At 44.6% G+C, this 22,309-nt stretch overlaps 1 protein-coding gene across 14 annotated transcripts; it reads left to right on the top strand.

Moving 5' to 3' along the window:
- The first annotated feature begins 68 nt into the window (after positions 1 to 68).
- On the top strand, positions 69 to 22,279 carry LOC139560361 (GRB10-interacting GYF protein 2-like). Of its 14 annotated transcripts, none has more exons than XM_071377061.1 (28): positions 69 to 176; positions 6,160 to 6,211; positions 6,401 to 6,554; positions 6,796 to 6,891; positions 7,063 to 7,174; positions 7,601 to 7,709; positions 8,001 to 8,041; positions 8,177 to 8,209; positions 9,563 to 9,769; positions 10,141 to 10,367; positions 10,631 to 10,778; positions 10,883 to 11,110; positions 11,363 to 11,592; positions 11,906 to 12,050; positions 12,180 to 12,346; positions 12,712 to 12,938; positions 13,341 to 13,471; positions 13,718 to 13,818; positions 14,916 to 15,011; positions 15,184 to 15,363; positions 15,809 to 16,018; positions 16,602 to 16,733; positions 16,961 to 17,206; positions 17,585 to 17,781; positions 18,094 to 18,233; positions 18,775 to 18,977; positions 19,524 to 19,674; positions 21,377 to 22,279. In XM_071377061.1, the coding sequence occupies exons 1-28, from the start codon at positions 74 to 76 to the stop codon at positions 21,442 to 21,444; spliced, it is 4,134 nt and encodes a 1,377-aa protein (XP_071233162.1). In that variant the 5' UTR covers positions 69 to 73; the 3' UTR covers positions 21,445 to 22,279. The 14 variants fall into 14 exon arrangements, with proteins under 14 accessions (XP_071233162.1, XP_071233160.1, XP_071233159.1 ...); XM_071377059.1 differs by having other exon boundaries at positions 12,712 to 12,953; XM_071377058.1 differs by having other exon boundaries at positions 10,141 to 10,373; positions 12,712 to 12,953.
- Positions 22,280 to 22,309: the final 30 nt, after the last annotated feature.

Below are 22,309 nucleotides of genomic sequence, written 5' to 3'. Positions count from 1 at the left end.
TTCAGTACGATTTGTACTTTGCAAAATATGCTGTCAGCGAATCTTTCTTTGGCATACGGGTCTTTATCGGGATATGTATTGTCATGTGACCCATTCTCAGCCATCTTGTGGAAACGGAGAGAGAGCCACACACAACTCGAATACAAATAAACCCTGTGCTGTCAGTAAAAGCAGAGGTAAGACAGCGAAGATTAAATGCACAGTTTTGCTATAAAATAAAGCTAAACTATCGAAATAAGTATTCACGATGCTAAAGATCCCAGTTTCCGCGATTTCAACGCGTTTATGAGTGTTGTTATACCAGCATGTTTGCTTGGCCTTGAGGCTTCGGCCTCAAGTATGTGGTGGCACAGCATTCGATTCGGAGCGAGATGGGAAGTGTTTCAACGAGAACCTCTTGTAGCGGAAGGCTCGTAGGCCGGACGGAGGTTTGGGGGTTAAGCGTGAACTCGTGTCAGCTCACAATACTTCTGTGCGATTTTGTAACAGTATGACTCTTTGTTTGTTTTCCTTTTGAGAAGCTTAGCATTTTCGTAGAAATTACTGATCAGTGATCGATCGTTACTAAAAGTTTTGTAAAACAAAGTTCTCTAGTTAGTTATGTCGACCAGTTAGCACAGGTTACTGTTCTAGCTAGCTATATAACAGCGTATCAATAGTTATGGTTAAATACAATAGCTATAACGTTAACTATTATGCTATCAACTTGATTAACTAGCTAGTTAGCTGTCATGCAGTTACTTAGCTAGCTTGCCAAACAGCTTGGTAGCACAGTTGCACATTGTGGCTAGGCTATGTTAAATGTCAGAAGGTTAGCCAACATTTGTTTAGTTGGCTAACGTTAGCTATCTAACGTTTAACTTATTTTATAGCTAATGTCTATTGTCATTATAACGTTAAGTAACATATCTAGCTTGCTAACGTTAGCTAGTTTGTATTGCCAACTCACTAGCTAGCATCTAGGTAACTAAAGTTACGTATGGGAATGTGTGTCAGTCGGATTATCAAGCTAATTATGACCAGCCATATGGGAAGCTAACCTTAGTTAGCTACTAGCTAGCTACTGTAGCTCGTGTTGGAATCAATGAGGTAAACTTGTATATAAATCATTGTTTGGAATAGATATAAAGCGTTTATGCAATTTATTAAACTTATTTAAGAAGTACAGTTTGTTGTTTGCCAGACAGCTAATTTGTCAAGTTCCTTATTTTATAATAACGTGATACAGACATAGACATGCATATAGAAATAATTTGAGCTTGACATTGATAGTCAGACTACTTCGAAACCTAACTAGCCAACAGTCCAAATATTAGCTGGTTGAAACTTGAATATTTAATATGCATTTATATCACTCACAAACTAAACCATCCATAGACGCTAACTACCTTCAGCCCTATTGACTATAATATAGTATCTTCTGGTCAGGATTTTTGTTATGAGTCCCGACGCTCATTAAGAACGTTAAAAACGCATCACTTGCGTTACTGTTTTGGAAACCCAAATCAAATCTTTTATATCAGCAACAAATCATTTTCAACAAACAAAAGGTTCTATTACTACACCGCTTTATAGCGTTCGGGTTCCCATACGGCCATATTTCCATGTTTACAGCGCTTGTTTACAGAAGACGGAGGCGTAACTGTTCTAATTAGCCATCTGCGTCTTGAACACCAGTATGTAAACGGAAAATGGACCCCACAAACGTGTTGTCACTGAAAAATACTCTAGGCTGGTTTACCGGTTAAAACAGTGTACAGTAAGTGTATATTTAGCGTTTGTGAAATAATTTGGATGTGAAACTAGAGGGCTTTATGTTTCTAGAACCTTACCACAATTGAGAATTTATTCATGTTTAGATTACAGTTTTGGCTGCTAGAGACAATTCGCCTCTAAACAGAACATGTACGGGCCTTGGACTATAAGGAGCAACGTTAGCCCAATAATGGACTACAGGAGCCTAAGTCACAGGCTATTTAGAGTGACATAATACGGCATCTAATCAATAATTTGTGACTAGTCTCCATTCTTCACTAGGGCTGTTGTGGCCCAGGATCTTTACAGAAGTTGCAGCTTGATCTTTTTTTTTTTGTCGCCATAAATAATGAATTAAAATTCTAATGTTGATTGGTTGTAGCCCATATGTGGCTTGCAACAGGTGGGAAGTTCAACAACACGGTTTATTCTATAGCTATCTGGCTAGACAGATTGTGGTTTAAACATACCTTTAGGCTGACTACGGGTCATTATATCTAACTGATCTGTGAACTTTAGCTACAGTGCCTTCAAAGTATTCATACCCCTTGACTTATTCCAAGTTTTTGTTTTATAGCCTGAATTGAACATTTATATATATATATATAAATAAATAAATAATTCTCACCCATCTACACACACTACCCTATTTACATAAGTATTCACATCCCTGAGTTATACTTTGTAGAAGCACCTCTGGCAGCAATTACAGCTGTGAGTCTTTTTGGGTAAGTCTCTAAAAGCTTTGCACACCTGGATTGTACATTTGCCCATTATTCTTTTCAAAATTCTTCAAGCTCTGTCAGAATGGTTGTTGATCATTGCAAGACAACCATTTCAGGTTTTGCCATGGATTTTCAAGTAGATAAGTCCAAACTGTAACTCTGCCACTCAGGAAAATTCACTGTCTTGGTAAACAATTTGAGTGTAGATTTGGCCTTGTGTTTTAGGTTTTTGCCCAGCTGGAAGGTGTGTTCAACTCCCAGTGTCTGATGGAAAGCAGACTGAACCAGCTTTTCCTCTAGGATTTTGCCTGTGCTTAGCTCAATTCCGTTTCATTTTTTATCCTAAAAAGCTCCCCAGTCCTTAACGATGACAAATATACCCGTAACATGATGCAGCCACCACGATGCTTAATGGTGCAATATGGTGAAATCCCTGACTGTTTTCCTTCCTCCGGCAACTGAGTTAGGAAGGACGCCTTTATCTTTGTACTGTGGGTATTGATACACTATCCAAAGTGTAATGATTAACTTCATCATGCTCAAAGGGATATTCAATGTCTGATTTTTATTTTTTTTACCCATCCACCAATGGGTGCTCTTTGCGAGGCATTGGAAAACCTCCCTGGTCTTTGTAGTTGAATCTGTTTGAAATTCACTGCTCGACAGAGGGACCTTACAATTATCTGTATGTGTGGGGTACAAAGATGAGGTAGTCATTCAAAAATCATGTTTAACACTATTGTGCAGACTGAGTCCATTGAACTTATGTTACTTGTTAATCACAATTTAAATTCAGAATGTATTTAGGCTTGCCATAACAAAGGTGTTGAATACTTATTGACTCAAGACATTTCAGCTCCAGATACTCAACTAGTCAGAAGGACAGTTTTGTTACTTCTTTAATCAGAACAACAGTTTTCAGCTGTGCTAACATAATTGCAGAAGGGTTTTCTAATGATCAATTAGCCTTTTAAAACAATGAACTTGGACGCCTATGTAGATATTCCATGGAAAATCAGCCGTTTCCAGCTACAATAGTCATTTACAACATTAGCGATGTCCACTGTATTTCTGATCAATTAGATATTTTAATGGACAAGAAATGCTTTGCTTTTCAAAAACAAGGACATTTCTAATTAACTGCAAACTTTTGGATGGTAGTGTGTGTGTGTGTGTATATATATATATATATATATATATATATATACATATAATGATACCTCAAAGGTTGCGCTACAGGCATAGGGATGCACCGAAGTTACATTTTTGGCCGATATCCGATATTGTTTTTGCCAACAAAAAAAACAATACCGATAACCGCAATGTAATCTTTTTGCGGCCTTTTAAGCATTCTAGCACAGTTAAATAGTTGACACGGACGCATCGGTCTAAGGCACTGCATCTCAGTGCAAGAGGCGTCAATACAGTCCTTGGTTCGAATCCAGGCTGTATCACATCCGGCCGTGATTGGGTGTCCCATAGAGCGGCGCACAATTGGCCCAGCGTGGTCTGGGTTTGGCCGGGGTAGGCCGTCATTGTGAATGAGAATTTGTTCTTAACTCACTTGCCTAGTTAAATAAAGGTTACACGAGAGAAAAACACCAACACCCGGCTTGATTGTTTTAAGTGTCACTATCTTTATTTCTAAAACAGCTGGTATTGTTTGCACTAAATAATCATTACTAGAACAAATTATTATACTGTACAATAATTGATACATTTATTTAAATTGGAGGCACAATGTGCATTCGTAAAGTATTCAAACCCCTTGACTTTTTACACATTTTGTTACGTTACAGCTTTATTCTAAAATTGATTACATTTCCCCCCCCCCTCAATCTACACACAATACCCCATATTGTCAAAGCAATTATTTTTTTACTATCACATTTGCATAAGTATTCAGACCCGTTACTCAGCGACTACAGACTTCTTGGGTATGATGCTACAAGCTTGGCACACCTGTATTTGGTGAGTTTCTCCCATTCTTCTCTGCAGATCCTCTCAAGCTCTGTCAGGTTGGATAGGGAGCATCGTTGCACAGCTATTTTCAGGTCTCCAGAGATGTTCGATCGGGTTCAAGACCGGGCTCTGTCTGGGCCACTCAAGGACGTTCAGAGACTTGTCCCAAAGCCACTCCTGCATTGTATTGGCTGTGTGCTTAGGGTCGTTGTCCTGTTGGAAGGTGAACCTTCACGCCAGTCTGAGGTTCTGAGCGCTCTGGAGCAGGTTTTCATCAAGGATCTCTCTGTACTTTGCTCTGTGCTCCATTTATCTTTCCCTCGATCCTGACTAGTCTCCCAGTCCCTGCCGCTGAAAAACATCCCCACAGCATGATGCTCCCACCAGCATGCTTCACTGTAGGGATTGTGCCAGGTTTCCTCCAGACATGATGCTTGTCATTCAGGCCAAAGAGTTCAATCTTGGTATCATCAGACCAGAGAATCTTGTTTCTCATGGTCTGAGTCCTTTGGGTGCCTTTTGGCAAACTCCAAGCGGGCTGTCATGTGCCTTTTACTGAGGAGTGGCTTCCGTCTGGCCACTCTACCATAAAGGCCTGATTGGTGGAGTGTTGCAGAGATGGTTGTCCTTCTGGAAGGTTCTCCCATCTCCACAGAGGAACTCTGTCAGAGTGACCATCGGGTTCTTAATCACCTCCCTGGCCAAGGCCCTTCTCCCCTGACTGCTCAGTTTGGCCGGCGGCCAGCTCTAGGAAGACTCGTGGTGGTTCCAAACTTCTTCCATGTAAGAATGATGGAGGTCACTGTTCTTGGGGACCTTCAATGCTGCAGACATTTTTTGGTACCCTTCCCCAGATCTGTGCCTTGAAACAATTCTGTCTCGGAGCTCTATGGACAATTCCTTCGACCTCATGGCTTGGTTTTTGCTCTGATATGCACTGTCAACTGTGGGACCTTATCTAGACAGGTGTGTGCCTTTCCAAATCATGTCCAATCAATTGAATTTACCACAGGTGGACTCCAATCAAGTTGTAGAAACATCTTAAGGATGATCAATGTAAACAGTATTCACCTGAGCTCAATTTTGAGTCTCATAGCAAAGGGTCTGAATTCTTATGTAAATAAGGTATTTCTGTTTGGTTTTTAAATGTTTCAATAATTTCTAAACATGTTTTGCTTCGTCATTATGGGTTATTGTGTGTAGATTGAGGAAACATAATATTTAATTCATTTTAGAACAAGGCTGTAAAAAAGTCAAGGGTTCTGAATACTTTCAGAATGCACTGTACATTTCAGTGTGATTATGAACTGTCAACAAGTCCTTAATAAAGAAAGCTTTAAAGATCTATTTCATATACAGACTATATACAGTACATGGCTCTGGCAATTACCTAAATAATTGTTATTATGTACCTGACAGAGGATCGGGTGATGCAATATTTGTCACCATCTAATGACCTTAAATCAGAATTTGGGTCTAATCTGTGGCAGAAAGAGAAATGGGATCGAAGATTTTCAATTCCATCAGCAGATTAATTAGTAATTGCCCTTTTGTGTGTTGATCAAAGGATGTTGAATTATGTCCTTGCATTTTGCTACACCCGCAGTAACATCTGCTGAATATGTGTATGTGACCAATACAATTTGATTTGAATACCTTTCCAAGAAAAATATTGCATTGTATTAGGCTAATCATTTTGGCCCTTTCCTTCCAATAGAAGTTCTAGGAAGAATGGCAGAAACTCAGACACTCAACTTCGGACCAGAATGGTTGGTATAGCATCATGTTTATATGAAATCTTCTTGAGCTGAAATGTTGTATTGATTTAACAGTGTTCTGAGTTGTTAGGCTGGTTTGTTTTTTGACACCTGGTGCAGTGGTGCCTCACATGTTGAGGCCTGCCAGTTGTCCTCAAACTTCACTTTTGTTTGTCTTTTTCTCCTGTCCCGCTTCACCAGGCTCCGGGCCCTGTCTGGTGGTGGCCATGGGGGTGGTAGCAGCAGTTGTGTTGCCACCTCACCACCTCTCTCACCTGCAATGCCAAAGTATAAACTTGCAGACTACCGCTACGGGAGAGAAGAAATGCTAGCACTTTATGTTAAGGATAGGGAGGTGAGGCAAAGGCATTCCGATGTGTTCTAAAAGGATACAGAGATACATGATTGGCATACAAATAAAGTGACTTGTATCGGCAGCTTCTGAAAAGTGCCCCAAGACAAAATTATGATTCATCCTTTTGTGGAGTGAGATTTCTTTAAAATTCAAATATATTGTCATCTTCCTGCAATATGTGTATTATACCTGACATTGCAATGGATACTTGCTCATACAATTTCTTCCTTCTCCTTATCAGATCCCTGTAGACCTACATGATAAGGATTTTCTGCCCATTTTACAAGAGGAGCCCCTGCCACCACTGGCACTTGTAGCTTTTACAGAGGAAGAGCAGGTTGGTGCCTTCAGTGTTCATTTACAAAGCCATGTTAGAATGAATATGCTAAATTAAGACTGCACCTTACCCTATTTGTTTGTAACCAAATATAGAGAATTGTTGGTTATAGACAGGTCTGCCCCACCCTCCTCTTTCTTTATCCTCTTTCTCCCTCCCTCTCCCCCACAGAGAAATTTTTCCATGTCTGTAAACAGTGCAGCTGTGCTCAGGCTGATGGGGAGAGGAGGGGGTCCGGTTGGGCCAGGGGCGCCGAGGGGTCGAAGTACCTCACGGGGTCGAGGTGAGGAAAGGGCCCTATTCTCTCTGTGTCCATCTCAACAGTCTGAAGAGGCTTCCTCTGCTTGTGTCCTCTTCATCTGCACTAATCAGAAAAACAGACTAGGTGAACTGTTAATTTCTTTCATGTCAATAAAGGAGACGAGGAAACTACTTTAGACTATTGGCTGTTGAGACCAGTGATTTATATATAGGTTGAGACCCACCCCTAAGAATCTTAACAATGTCTGCCAGCTTCACAGAAGGGATGTAACCGTAGCACTCTGTTAATAGGCTTGATAATGCTCCTGTCAGCAGAAGCTGTCGCAGCTGGTTGAATTCATTTTCACCAGCTAGCTCCAACATTAAAGTGTGGCGTGTATGTTTGAATCCTTTTCAACTGTAATGTGAATTGTGGATTCAAATAAGGTATTTAAAATGTGTCTGGCAGGTCGGGGTAGAGGAGACGGAGGGTTTTACCAAAGAAGTTTTGATGACGTGGAAGGAGGCTTTGGACGCGGGGGCAGGGAGATGCACCGCTCCCAGAGCTGGGAGGAAAGGTAATGGACTATCCTTACTGGAGGCGCGAGCGTGTAACTGGAATTGTCACGCCCATTAACCTTTGACTTCAATGCATGATTTATGCAAATCTTCATGTTAAGTGGGTGCATCTTAAGATGGGTTTCAGGCTAGTGGAATGAGAATGATCAAAACCCATTTGGTTTATGGGGTTGACATATTGTCATGTTTTTGGTTATATCCATCTGTGTTTGACTATCTGCATGCTCAGTCATTCTTTTTGTCTTTTCTCCTTTTCAAAGTCATGCTGAGTCTATTTTCTCACCATCTAGGGGAGACCGAAGGTTTGAAAAGCCAGGTCGAAAAGAGACAGGTTTGTGCCAATACTTGCTCATCAAATAATCAATGCTGTTTGAATGTGATATAAATAAAATGCCGGGTTAAATCATTTACAGGTAATGTAATCACTTTGCTCTCTCTCTCTCTCTCTGTTCCATTGACTTGGCAGAAGTTGCTCCTACCCACTTCCTGATGAATCATAGTAAGTTTGCCCTCCAGGGTCCTCGTTCGTAAACCGTGCGTACAAAATAGACCCAAAAAATTCCGTGTGCCAGTTTTCACGCAGAAATTGGAATTTATAAAAACGCAACTTTACGTGAGAATGTGCTTTCCTCCCCGCAAACTTTAAACCATGTGTACGCACAGTTTCTAGTTGTTGAAGTATTCCATTGCAAGAAGGCAGAATTAGCCATGTGCAAATGGGGACTATACGATGATACTCTTATTCATAACAAAAAAAACAGGTAGCTAAATATAAGATGCAGTCATTTCCCATTAGTGAGAGGAGAGAAAATCAATTTATTTTATCTTTGCATTCTAAAGTAATTAGAAATAGGTATCTATTTTCTATTATTTATTTCATTTCCATGATCATTGAAGAATCAATTCCTCACCTTTTCTGACTGATGGCTTCATACTCACGAAATGACCTATAGGCCTCCAACAATTTAGGATAGGCTACCATTCGTCCCATCTATCATTTAATTGGACCTACTTCACAGTGGGAAATAGATAAGCTATTTCAAGTATTTTGCTCTAAGCGATCCAAAGTTTAACGGTTCACCTTTTCCATTGGAGTTTGTAGGCTACGTCTGAATACAGTAATTTCTCGAGTTGACAATATTTCATTTATAAACATAATACATTATACATATATCATAACCATTGCAGAATCACCTTTTCTGGCCATGATGAGTTCATATTCCTGAAGTAGCCATGCAACAAATGACCATGCACATCTCTAATATAATTGGGCCTGTTAGATAGGCTATTATAATCAAAAAATGTTAATCTATGCATCTGAAAGAGAATAGAATTTAACAGATGAACTCAGTTGATCTTTTGATCTACCACTAAGTAAGCCTACTTTAGTATTCTTTTCTTTCCGAATAGACAAAGTTTCAGAGATCGCGGGCAGTGCAACATAATTGAATTTATACGATCTGTTAACAGGTCCACAACAATTCAGAAACTGTCAGATACAGCAAATGTCACTGCAAAAGAAATACATTCTGCCAACACCTCCAAAGACATTTGGCCGAGTTTGCTATTGCTATTTACTTTAGATCACAGGAGGTCGGTGGTACCTTAATAGGCTGTACACTACTTAATCAGACAACAATACAGCTATGCAAATGTTTAGACAACCTCACAACGTATTTACTGTGACCAAGGACACCCTCAGGCTAAAAGTTTGAATCTCATGTATTGCTTGAAATTGTGGCGTTGCTACATATGTATGTATTGAGTGTTTTTTACATTTTTTATTTTAATAAAAATGTCAAGATTGATCTCCTTTTGATAAAAGAAAGTTATTCAATCCTTTCCTCTCCAGTCCGTGCTAACTACGAGGAGGTTGGGACCGGTGTGGGGGGCCTGCCAGTGAGGAAGCATGACTTCACGCGTTCGGAGAGTGAGAACTGGCGCACGTCCCGGGATGAAGTGAATGGTGAGGATGGTGAAGAGGGGGGCTGGCGCCTGGCTGGCACCTTGGCATGTGCCTTGCGACGGGACAGCGAGCGGTGGTGCCCCCCGAGTCCAGGTGTGCCCTGTAGTCATCTCACACTGCTGCCACCACAATGTGTCCTGTCGTGTGTGTGTGTGTGTGTGGGTGATGGTTCCAATCTCGATACAACTCTTAAAGGTTGATTTTTAAAAAGCTGGTCTTATTCTGAACTCATAAATCACAATGGACACCTCAAATCATACTAAAATCCCTCTCTTGTTCAGGCATCATGGCCAACCAAATGAGAACAGGTTTTCAACATGAAATACTCCAATCTGTCTGTAGCTTCACAAAAGAAAGCATCACATGCATCTAAGAAACAGCAACATAAAGTGGTGGTCTTCAATGTGAGAGAATGGCTGGCGTAGAGCTGAGTGGCGGGGTCCTTAAACAGCTCTTCTCCTCAGACGGGACGCGGTCGGCAGGGTGGCGAGAGGCTCACCCGGGGGAGCAGCCGCGGCAGCGCAGGCTCCCTTTCGATGCCAGGGAGGACGAGCGCGGCTACAGGCATCCCCCGTCGGCCAGCGGCAGCCTGGAGGAGGATGGAGGGGGCAGCCTGCCAGAGTGGTGTCTGGAGGATGCTGAAGAGGAGACGGGCACCTTCGACTCCTCCGGAGCCTTCCTTTCGCTCAAGGTTCGAGTGAGTGAATAGTCCGTTTAGTCAGTCTAACGAACATCACTTGTTCATGGGTGCTGGGCCAAAGAAATGTTTAAGAAATTAGTAGAACCTGCACACATGATTTGAAGTCTACCGAGTAGTTATACAATGATTTGTTTTCCCCGAAGGGCAATTTGTTTGCTGCAATTACAAGTATGTCATCGGAGCACTGAGAGATGTGGAACTCTGTGAATGCCAGGCTGCTATGAGAAGGATATATATATATATCTCCCCCACAGAAAGCTCCCAAGGAGCCCATCCTGGAGGAGGCAGAGCTGGACTTCAGACCCCTGGAGGAATGTGACGAGGGTCTGGAGGAGGACGGACACCCCCGGGAGACCAAAGACACAGACGAAGAGGCCAGGAGAGAGCCCGACAGAAAACAGGGTGAGTTAAGAGCGGAAACTGTCCGGCATACTGTATTTTTGCTCCCAATACTAAACTGTCTATGTGGAGATAAACATTGATTCATGTCTTGTTTTTGTCTTTAGATGTGGGGAGAGCGATAGAGGAGGCTGCTCCGTCTCCACCTGAGCCCCTGCCCCCCAGCCAGCCCGACAGAGTGGAGGATCCTGAGGGGCCGTTGGAGAAGCCACTTGAGCGACCCCCTGCCCCGGAACACAGGCCAGAGGCCAACAAAGTCCCCCTGCACACCCCCATGTCCAATACAATGCTGGACTCCCTCCCCATCCCCCACACCGTTGCACACACTCTCACAGGTAGGTTTACATACAAGCAGTGGAGGAATGCAGTCAAATCTCCCACATTTGTGCCCTCTTGAGGCTGTGTTTGGTGACATATTGTTGCGTATTTCTTTAAACCACCTCCACCTGTGAGTCAATGACACCTTTGTTTTCCGCAGTAACCTTGTGCTTAAAATATACACACAGGATTGCATGTAGTTTGAGATTGTCAATTGTGAGATTCTGTTAGAGACTAACCCCACACCCTCTTGCCTCTGTCCTGTCCAGTGTCGGCCCCGTCGTACACCATCCAGATGCAGCAGAAGCCCCTGGAGGTTCCCGTGGCCATGCCCGCCCCGCTGCCCTTCAGTGCTAGCCTCATGCCCAAAAGCACGTCTATCATGGCCCCTAACAATATGGCCACCAGTACGGGCCTCATGGCGCCCATCGGAAGGCCCACGGCCATGCCGCCACACCACACTATGGATGAAGATGAGGGACTGAAGCACTTTGAACAGGTTAGTGGACAATGACTACGGTTTCTGGAAGTTAGTTGGTTACAGAGCTGCAAGTTAGTGAAAGTTACCAAGCTGGTTTTGGTGTTACTGAATTTAGAGCATGTCTGGACATGAAACTTTCAGTGTGGGGTCATTTTTGGAACACGTCAAGAATATGGAGAGGGTGTTTATTGAATTCTAATGAAATTATTGCAATTTTTCTATCTCCCTGCGGTAAACTGAGATGGTGGTGTTTGTTTTGGGATACTGTCATGGCGCTCTACACGTACTCCTTGAATGAACAATAAAATTAAACTCTCGCTCGCTTTTATAGGAGGCAGAGAAGATGGTGGCGTATCTACAGGACGGTGATGACCGGCTGGCTGCCAAGAGCTCAGCTACCAAACCAGCCGGCCTGCCGCTCACACACGAGGCTGCTCTGAAGTGGTTTTATAAAGACCCCCAGGGAGAGATACAGGGTGAGACAGAGTGAGGGGACCGGGGCTTCTCTGAATGAAAATCTGCATACACTGCAACCAGTAAATGGAGAAATTTCAGTGACTTTGTCAAATCTAATAATGTCCTCCTCCATGTCTCCCCCTCTCCAGGTCCGTTCAGTAACCCGGAGATGACAGAGTGGTTCCAGGCGGGCTACTTCACCATGACCCTGCTGGTGAAGAGAGGCTGTGACGAGGTCTTCCAGCCCCTGGGTGAAATCATCAAGATGTGGGGCAGGGTGCCCTTCGCCCCCGGCCCAGCACCGCCACCCCTACTGGTAACCATCACACACCTGAGCTCCATCGAGCATTCTAGAATTCACCACTTTGTATTATCCTGAAATTAATCTTAATTATTCTATGGGCAATTCAAAATGTTTCCGATGCACCTCACACCATCTGCATCGTCTCATGGTCAAAGGAAGTTTATGTTTAGCCTAGGGCACATTCAGAAGGCAAATGTTGTGACATTGCCATTCCTTATTCTAAGTCAGAGGCTTGTTCAGTCTACATAACATATTGAACGTTCCACAACATTGTGCCATGCTGAATGCAGCCCAGGTCGTCGTCCCTTTGCCTGTGTTGTGGCTCTACTTCTCTGTCTCCTTGCCGATCCTATGTCTTACTCGGCCTGTCTCCCCAGGGTGATGCCGGGGACCAGGAGCGTCTGAAGCGACAGCAGGAGCTGACGGCCCTCAACCTTTACCAGCTGCAGCAGCTGCAGTACCAGTACCTTTTGAGGCAGCAGTACGCCCAAGCCCTGGCCCAGCAGAAAGCCCAGGCCCTCAGCTCAGCACCACACCAGCAGCAGCAGCAACAGCAGCAGCAGATCAACCTGCTCCTCCAGCAATACCAGGCCCTCAAGATGAGGTCAGCAGAAAACACGTAAGCATATCTGCAGACTAACACCTCTGCTGCAATACCAGGCCCTCAAGATGAGGTTGGAGATGCACGCATACACACAGCTTCAGCATTACTAGGCCCTCAAACACTCGCACTTGGCTCCACCCCCCTTACTAGCACTGACTTTGCTGATAGCTACTTTGAGGAAAAATATGCTTACTATGACTGAGATATGTGGTTGTCCCACCCAGCTATATTAAGATGAATGCACTAACTGTAAGTAGCTGAATGATGAAGACATACTCACACACTCAATATGACACGGGTTCTCCTCAAACATCTTTCACTGTGGGCATTATTCAATGCCGTGTCAACATACTGGTGTGTTCTGGTTATTTATGCCATTTCTGTGTTTGGCTCCCTGTGTAGAACATCTGAGTCTCTCTTACCTCCTGTGACTCGGTCCATGTCCGTACCAGAATCCCAGGGTTCTGTGTGGGAAATGCAGAACACCTCTCAGGCCTCCTGCACATCAAACATCCAGCAACCCACACCCAGTGGTAAAACTTAATGCAGAACACACACTGAAAACATTAGCACTCGTTTTGTTTTGGGCTGATGTATATAACCAATTTAGCTTTTGAAAGTTTGAGTTTCTGAACCTACTAGATGACAGCAAAATGCAGTGCTCCTCAATTCACCAAAAAGTGGAGAAAGCTCAAAATCATATGAATGAATGTGGATCAATGATATATAATGACCATCCATCCAGCCTTACTGACTGACTGTTTTGTGTGCCTGTGCAGCGTGGGAGGGCAGCAGTGTGTGGGATCTGCCCATAGACTCCATGGCCCAGGCCCCCACCATAGAACAGATGCAAAACCTGGAGAAGAATAAGGCTGCCAAGGTAAGAGCACCATATTTTCTGTACTTATACAATCCTAAGTTTCAAATCTTTATGAAGTGCCTTGGGCTAGGGCTCAATGTGTCGAATTTGACTGTTGTTAAACACATTAAAGGTTTAGCGTTATGAATTGCCACAAGCAGCAATAAGACTGTGTATGAGTATCTGTGCATGTGCACGCGTGTGCTTCACTCAGTGGTGTAAAGTACTTTACTATACTATACTGGACAAAAATATAATCGCAACATTTTAAAATGTTTTTCATGAGCAGAAATTTTCCATACAAACAAAAAGCTTATTTCTCTAAAATGTTGTGCACAAATTTGTTGACATCTCTGTTAGTGAGCATTTCTCCTTTGCCAAGATAATCCATCCACCTGACGGATATGGCATATTAAGAAGCTGATTAAACAGCATGATCATTACACAGGTGCACCTTGTGCTGGGGACAATAAAAGACCTCTCTAAAATGTGCTGTTTTGTCACACAACACAATGCCACAGATGTCTCAAGTTTTGAGGGAGTGTGCAATTGACATGCTGACTGCAGGAATGTCCAACAGAACTGTTGCAAGATAATTGAATGTTCATTTATCTACCATAAGTTGCCTCCAACATTGATTTGAGAATTTGGCAGTACATCCAACCAGGCTCACAATCGCAGACCATGTCTGAGTATTGGAGTGTGCCCCTGGCTATCCATAAATAAAATGGTGCTGTCTGGTTTGCTTAATATATGGAATTTGAAATGATTTATACTTGAACTTTCAATACTTAAGTATATTTAAAATCAAATACTTTTAGACTTTTACTTGTATTTTACTAGATGACTTTCACTTTTTCTTGAGTCATTTTCTGTTAAGGTATCTTTACTCAAGTGTGACAATTGGGTACTTTTTCCACCACTGGCTTCACTCAGCTACAACGTGGTAGCTACTGGACCAAAACAGCAGAGAATTTTTGCCTTGTGCTTTAACGCTCTTAGTTGTATGTGGAAATCGGCCCGACATTGCCGTTTACTTCGTGCATCGCTGAGTTATGTCAAAAGGTGTTTTTTATGTGATTGTGATTTACTTATTAACTCTAAATGTTTTTGATCAGCTGGAGCTGGAGCGGGGTGAGGCAGAGCTGAGTGCCAAGAGGGAGGAGGAGGAACACAAACGCCTGGAGGAGGAGCAGCTAGCACGTCAGAAACAGGTGGGGGGGTTCATTAGACTGTTGCTTGCTGAAATACGCCAGTTAGCTTTGTTGATGTTCAATGTATGATTGCCTAGAGTTGCAAGTTTGACCCATTAGCCTGTAAATTCCTGAGAGGAGCCCTACATTTTATGTTTTATGCAACTGATTTGATAGATTTCTCTATCCACAGGAGGAGGCATTGAAGAGGCAGCGGAAGCAGCAGCAGGAGGAGGCGCTGCGCCAACAGAAAGAGGAGGAAGAGGAACGGCATGCGCAGGAGGAGGCCCTCCGCAGACTGGAGGAGAGGAGGAGGAGGGAGGAGGAGGAGGAAGAGGAGAGGAAGCAAAGGGAAGAGTTCCTCCGCAAACAGGTGCTGGGTTTCACAATCAAGACCAGTACAGGGTCGTGTTCAGTAGGCACCAAATAGAACAACATTTAGTACAACTTGAAGGAACAACCTGGTTTTCAGTAAGAATTACTCAATATTTTGCTACTGTGTGCCTAATGAATACGACCATGCCCTTACTGTGTGGGACAGGTGATACCAAATGCAAATTTCCACATACAGGTGTAGGATCTTAATTTGATCTGTATTGTCGCAGCAACAAGATTTTAACATTTAGTCCATAATGTTGCTTGATTGGTGGTTAGCCTATTACCAGGCCTAAAGTAGGCTACATGAAATATGCAATACTGATAATATAACTGTTAGTGTGGGTTTTCAGTGAATTTATGTAAATCAGAAAGCACATCTGCATTTCTCAATAAAGTTGGCCCTATTTTAAAAAAAGAAACATGTTGTCGTTGCTCCTTAGGAGGAGGAGCACCGAAAGCAGGAGGAGCTGGAGGCCCTGAGGAGGCATGAGGAAGAGAAGCGGCAACAGGAGGAGGCGGCTGCGGTGGCTTTGGTACGGCAACAGCAGGAGGAGGCGAAAAGGAGAGAGCAGGAGCTAGCCAGACAGAGGCAGCAGCAGCAGGAGGCGCTCCGCCGACTACAGCAGCAACAGCAGCTAGCCCAGATGAAGGTAACTAAACAGTATAACACCTTAAGACACCTAACACTACAACAGCTAGGTACCATCTACTGCACGATTAGTGATGGAGGGGGGATTGACTGATTATATAACTTTTGTCATGGCTCTGTCTTGTCCCTCTGCAGCAGTATGTTTGGAACATCAATTCGCAATAAAATGAAGGTCGAATCGCAATACATATAGATTCGCATTGTCGGCACCAAAGAATCGTGATAATACCGATTCGTGAGGTCCCTGCCAATTCCCGGCCCTATACACAATACTATATTATAATAAAGTTTCCTTAGGAAAGAGGTCTTTTGACCTCAATGGGACTTCCTGGTTAAATATAATATAGCCTATTAACAATGCACTATCCTAACAATAATTGAGGTCAGAACATCAGAAATACTGTATTTGACCTTTTAATTGAACATTAAAATGGACTGTTGGCCTTTTGGTCTGGTATTTCTATCTTGTGCTAATCACATCCATGAGTTTCTCTATGTGAATATTTCTTTGTCACGGATAAAGCCCTGACTGTCCTGCTTGCCATTCTATCACTGACTAACCGAATCTTTGTCCTGTCCCATAGCTGCCGTCTTCCTCTAAGTGGGGCCAGCAGTCAGCAGTCACGGCAGCAGCCATCTCTCAGTCCCAGAACGCTCTGTCGCTCGCTGAGATCCAGAAAGTGGAAGAGGAGAGAGAACGACAGGCACGAGAGGAGGTAAGCGGAGCTACAGTCAAAGTATTACATATAACATGTGTGGCACTCCTTAAGCACTTTATTGTGCTACCAATTTCTTGTACCTGTTTTGATACGATTTTCTGGATGATAATGAGTTTTCCCACTTAGCACTAAGGTAGCATGAAATAGAATTGTTCTACAAATCCATCATGCTTTATATCCTAGAGCCTTACTCATGAACCCCCCCCCTCTCTCCACCCATGCAGCAGCGGCGCCAGCAGGCGGAGCACCTGAAGCTCCTGCAGCAGCAGGCCCTGCAGGAGGCCCGGAATCCCCAGGCCAAGCTCTCTGGCTGGGGCAGCGTGGCCAAGCAGCCGGCCACCACGAAGTCCCTGCTGGAGATCCAGAGAGAGGAGGCCCAGCAGGTGAAGCAGAGGAAGGAGCAGGGGGGTGGGGGCCAGCAGCCCAGTCACCCCACAGTCACCCAGCAGAACCGTGCCCAGAACAAAGCTGTGAGTTGGTTCGTTCGCTCATTCGTTCATGAATTCATCTGCATTCATTCATAGTCTTCTATATCATGTATTTGGCGATGTGCTGATACTGTTGTCTAAAAATGTTTCTCAAACCTTTCCTTCGGGACCCACGGACGTTTCAAAATGTGTATGTAGTTGTGAACTAGCTCACCTAATTCAGCTAATCAAGAGCTTGATGGTTATTTGACATGTTGAATCAGGTGTACTAGCTGTAGACTAGATCAAATACGTGGAGAGGCTTGGGAGGTTGGGGAAACATTCCTCTTAATCAAAGACAACCCTGTTTGAATACTACTTGGACGTAATGACACTGGTCTGACCAGGTTGGTTGTCTCTCTCTAACCCCTCTTTCCCCAGACCACCGCTCTGAGCCCCTCGGTGTGGGGCTCGGTGGCCACCAGCGGCGGGGCTCCTAACTGGGGCGGTGACAGCAGCATCTGGGGCGACAGCACCAACTCCAACATGGGCTTCTGGGACGAGGAGGTGGCCCAGGCCCCACCCCCCGCCAGGAAGCCCAATGCTCAGAAGAACAACAAGGGCAACGCCAACCTCAGGTACAACCTCAGGACACTTTTACAGCTCTCAACTGATTGACAGTTTCTATTTTGGCTGCTGGACTCAAGGAAGGTGGTTGGAAGGACAATTTTATACTACTAATATTTATGTTTTAGTTATTAAGGGCAGAATCCTAGATTCCACTGAAGTTTACGTTTCACTTAGTCACATGTTGTCAACACACTAAGTGAAAATTCCACTGAAGTGGAAATTATGTTCAAATTAGGCTGATCTAATACAATTCCATGGATCACTTGGTTGTTAAAAAGGAAGGCAGTGTATCTAATACTGTGTGGTAACTGTGTGAGCAGCAGTCGGGCCAATAAGAAGGTGGAGGAGGAGGAGAAGCTGCTGAAGTTGTTCCAGGGGGTTAATAAGAGACAGCAGGATGGCTTCATGCAGTGGTGTGAGAAGACCCTGCACACCCTCAACACTGCCAACAACCTGGACGGTGAGTGTATATATACACACCCTCAACACTGCCAACAACCTGGACGGTGAGTGTATATATACACACCCTCAACACTGCCAACAACCTGGACGGTGAGTGTATATATACACACCCTCAACACTGCCAACAACCTGGACGGTGAGTGTATATATATATATATATACACACCCTCAACACTGCCAACAACCTGGACGGTGAGTGTATATATATACACACCCTCAACACTGCCAACAACCTGGACGGTGAGTGTATATATATACACACCCTCAACACTGCCAACAACCTGGACGGTGAGTGTATATATATATATATACACACCCTCAACACTGCCAACAACCTGGACGGTGATTCTCTCTATGACGTACTATACATACCAACAATCTAGGTGTCGGATATCGCACCCTATTCCCTATGGACCCTGGTCAAACAGTGCACTATATAGGGAATAGGGTTCCAATTCTAAAGGTAACTCGAACCTAAAGTAACCTTCACTGTGTGATCCCATCTTTAAAAGTCACCTGCCCCTCTTCCTCCTCTGCAGTCCCGACATTTGCATCCTTCCTGAAGGAGGTGGACAGTCCGTACGAGGTGCACGACTACGTGCGCGCCTACCTGGGGGACACGTCCGAGGCCAAGGAGTTTGCCAAACAGTTCCTGGAGCGCCGTGCCAAGCAGAATGCCAACCAACAGAAAGCGCCCCCGGCCCCGCAGAACCAGCAGCCAACACTAAAACAGCAACAGCAGGTGAGAGCGACGCAGCAGAACAGGTCATTGGTGTGCCTGTGGTCTAGTGGTAACACTCCTGGCTCTCCCCTCCAGAGACCGGGGTTCAATCCCTGCTCCAACCCTTCAATCTGTCTCCCACCTGCCTGTACCCTCTCTGATTTCCTCCCTGTCTAAATAGTCAAAAATAACCCAAAAAAATAAATAACATTGGAGAAGTGCTTCGGAGTTATGTTGTAGTCTAGTCAGAAAGATAGTAGAATTGTCCAGATTTCCCTGCTTTCCCATGTTGTCCTGGTTACAACCCTGGGTATTGATGAGCAGTTTGTGTGTTGGTTCTAAGCTGGATCAAAAGTTCTCCCATAACAAGGTTGGTCAGTGACCACTGTTCATTGGTTTTCAAAATGTTACTTTGGACCATCATGTAGAGAGAGAGAGACCTATAGAGAACTGGTATAAATGCTGGACCATAATATTTCAGAAATCCATACATACATTAATCAATACCCTGCTACCAATGTTAGTAGTCATCTGACCCCTCATTTGCTTTGTGACTCTATTTCCCAGGATTCAATGTGGGGTGTGAGCGGAACAGGCTCTCCGTCTCTGTACCAGTCAAACCACACCAGCCTTCAGCAGCAGGCACGCTTCGAGACCGTCACCTCAGGGAAGAAGAAGAAAAAGCAGAAGATGGTCCGGGCAGACCCCAGCCTGCTAGGTGAGGAATAAACTATTGAAGCACTGTTGTCAATGTTTTCTGTTTTTTTGGTACTTTTACGCAATTCCCCTACGGACTCGTGAGAGGCAACGGTCGAGAGCCATGCGTCCTCCGACACACGACCCTGCCAAGCAGCACTGCTTCTTGACACATTGCTTGCTTAACCCGGAAGCCAGCCGCACCAATGTATCGGAGGAAACACTTCCAGCTGGCGACCGAAGTCCGCATGCAGGTGCCCAGCCCGCCACAAGGAAATCCCAGCCGGGCCAAACCCTCCCCTAAACCGGATGACACTGTACCCCGCCTCATGGGTCTCCCAGTTACGGCCGGCTGTGACACAGCCTGGGATTGAACCCGGGTCTGTAGTGATGCATCAGTGCCTTAGACCGCGATGCAGTGCCTTAGACCGCGATGCAGTGCCTTAGACCGCGATGCAGTGCCTTAGACCACCGCGATGCAGTGCCTTAGACCACCGCGATGCAGTGCCTTAGACCACCGCGATGCAGTGCCTTAGACCGCGATGCAGTGCCTTAGACCGCGATGCAGTGCCTTAGACCGCGATGCAGTGCCTTAGACCGCGATGCAGTGCCTTAGACCGCGATGCAGTGCCTTAGACCGCGATGCAGTGCCTTAGACCACCGCGATGCAGTGCCTTAGACCGCGATGCAGTGCCTTAGACCGCGATGCAGTGCCTTAGACCACCGCGATGCAGTGCCTTAGACCGCGATGCAGTGCCTTAGACCGCGATGCAGTGCCTTAGACCGCGATGCAGTGCCTTAGACCGCGATGCAGTGCCTTAGACCACCGCGATGCAGTGCCTTAGACCGCGATGCAGTGCCTTAGACCGCGATGCAGTGCCTTAGACCGCGATGCAGTGCCTTAGACCACCGCGATGCAGTGCCTTAGACCGCGATGCAGTGCCTTAGACCGCGATGCAGTGCCTTAGACCGCGATGCAGTGCCTTAGACCGCGATGCAGTGCCTTAGACCGCGATGCAGTGCCTTAGACCGCGATGCAGTGCCTTAGACCGCGATGCAGTGCCTTAGACCGCGATGCAATGCCTTAAACCGCTGCACCACTCGGGAGGCCTGTCAATTAATAAAAAAACTAACTTCCTAAATTTCTTCTCATATTTGATACAGCCTTAGCTGGCAACCCAGAGCATGAACTATCCACCAATTAGTGTATTTAAAGAAACAGTGCTACACCAAGACATTCTAGTGAAAGGCCCTAACAGCAAGAAAGCTGAATAGCCAATGTATATATGGCTGAGAGCAGGCGGGATTCTTGGCCAATCACATTCACGTTGAAATGCTGTGTCACGCAAATGCTAAGCCATTCGTCAACCACTACCCTCTAGAAAGTCAGGGTATTCGTCAATAAACAATTTTCCTTAAGTACGTAATGTCACGATTACAAAGCTATGCAATATTATTAAGGAGAAAAAGTTGATAATCTCACATCTCGGAAAAGATCTGTAATGTTGTGCGTCTTGTTCACGTAATTCATGCTAGTGTTGGGTTGTTGAGCTAGCGCCCAATTGATTCCCATTCACTCCTTAAAGCTTTGCACTCCTTGACTCAGAATGTACTGTTCTCATTGGCTTTACGGCTAATGCTAATTGGATTAGCATCTCTTCTGACTACCACATGCATACCTCTGATACTAAATTCACTTTCCCTGTTCTCTCTCATCTTCCCAGGTTTTTCTGTGAACGCGGCGTCTGAGAGGTTGAACATGGGCGAGATCGAGACGGTGGAGGACTTTTAAAGGGACTGCTCTGCTGCCAACCCCACTGACCATATCGTTCTGAACAGCTGCCATTGTACCCCCTACAACCACCACCTTCCCACCCCAATCCCCCTTTCCTTTTGTGAACAGCATCCTCTTTCCGTTCTGTTTGTACTTTTTAATTTAACATTTGTCATTGGAAGCTGGGGACGCTTGCCAGTGCTAGAGGACCCCTCAAAAAAACATCCCAAATTAGTATTTTGCCCTATGTGAGACAGGGAGAAGGCTAACGAAGCAGCCAAACAATCAAACAGAACCATAAAAACCAACCAAGCATTGAACAACAAATCAATCAATGTAAAGGCCTAATCTGACTTCTCCCAAAGAAGAGAGCTGAGGGGAGGACATGGATGTCTCCCTGTCTATGGTCGGCTGTTCAGTCCCCTCCTAGTATCTTGTCTGAAAGTATGCAAGAGAGAGCTGTTACCTGATGCAATCTTCTCCCCATGAAATTGAACGCATTGGGGGGGGGGGGGGGATAGAGTACTTTTTTCTGTTTTGTTATTTTTATTTATTGAATGTTTTTCTCCCCCCTCTTCTCCTCCCTTCACTCCTGTTTTCTGCCTGTTTGTGGATGGTGGTGGTATTGTAGGAGCCAAGGATGTGTGTGCCCATTGATGTCCTGTTTTAAGGACATGTTCGAGAGTTCCAAGTAGTTATCCATTTCTTGTAAAATACTAGGCTGTTTAAAGAATAACCTTTCAATTCTGCATCTGTATTATAATATATGAAAATGATGAACTACTGGAGTCATACTTTTCTATTGCGGTATGAAATAAAACAGTCTCTTGTGTGGGCTGTTCACACCTCTGAATCAATTATCTCCTTCCACGCACAACACTTT

Source organism: Salvelinus alpinus, chromosome 30 (genome assembly GCF_045679555.1).
Source record: "Salvelinus alpinus chromosome 30, SLU_Salpinus.1, whole genome shotgun sequence".
Lineage (NCBI taxonomy): Eukaryota > Metazoa > Chordata > Actinopteri > Salmoniformes > Salmonidae > Salvelinus > Salvelinus alpinus.
This window is presented reverse-complemented; position numbering and strand designations above follow the sequence as displayed.

Excerpts from the sequence above, each read along its gene's own strand:
- LOC139560361 (XM_071377049.1), top strand. The coding sequence starts at position 74 with ATGTATTGTCATGTGACCCATTCTCAGCCATCTTGTGGAAACGGAGAG. Across the intron at positions 177-6,159 it reads TGCTGTCAGTAAAAGCAGAG|AAGTTCTAGGAAGAATGGCA; the intron begins GTAAGACAGCGA and ends TCCTTCCAATAG. Across the intron at positions 6,555-6,795 it reads TTTATGTTAAGGATAGGGAG|ATCCCTGTAGACCTACATGA; the intron begins GTGAGGCAAAGG and ends TCTCCTTATCAG.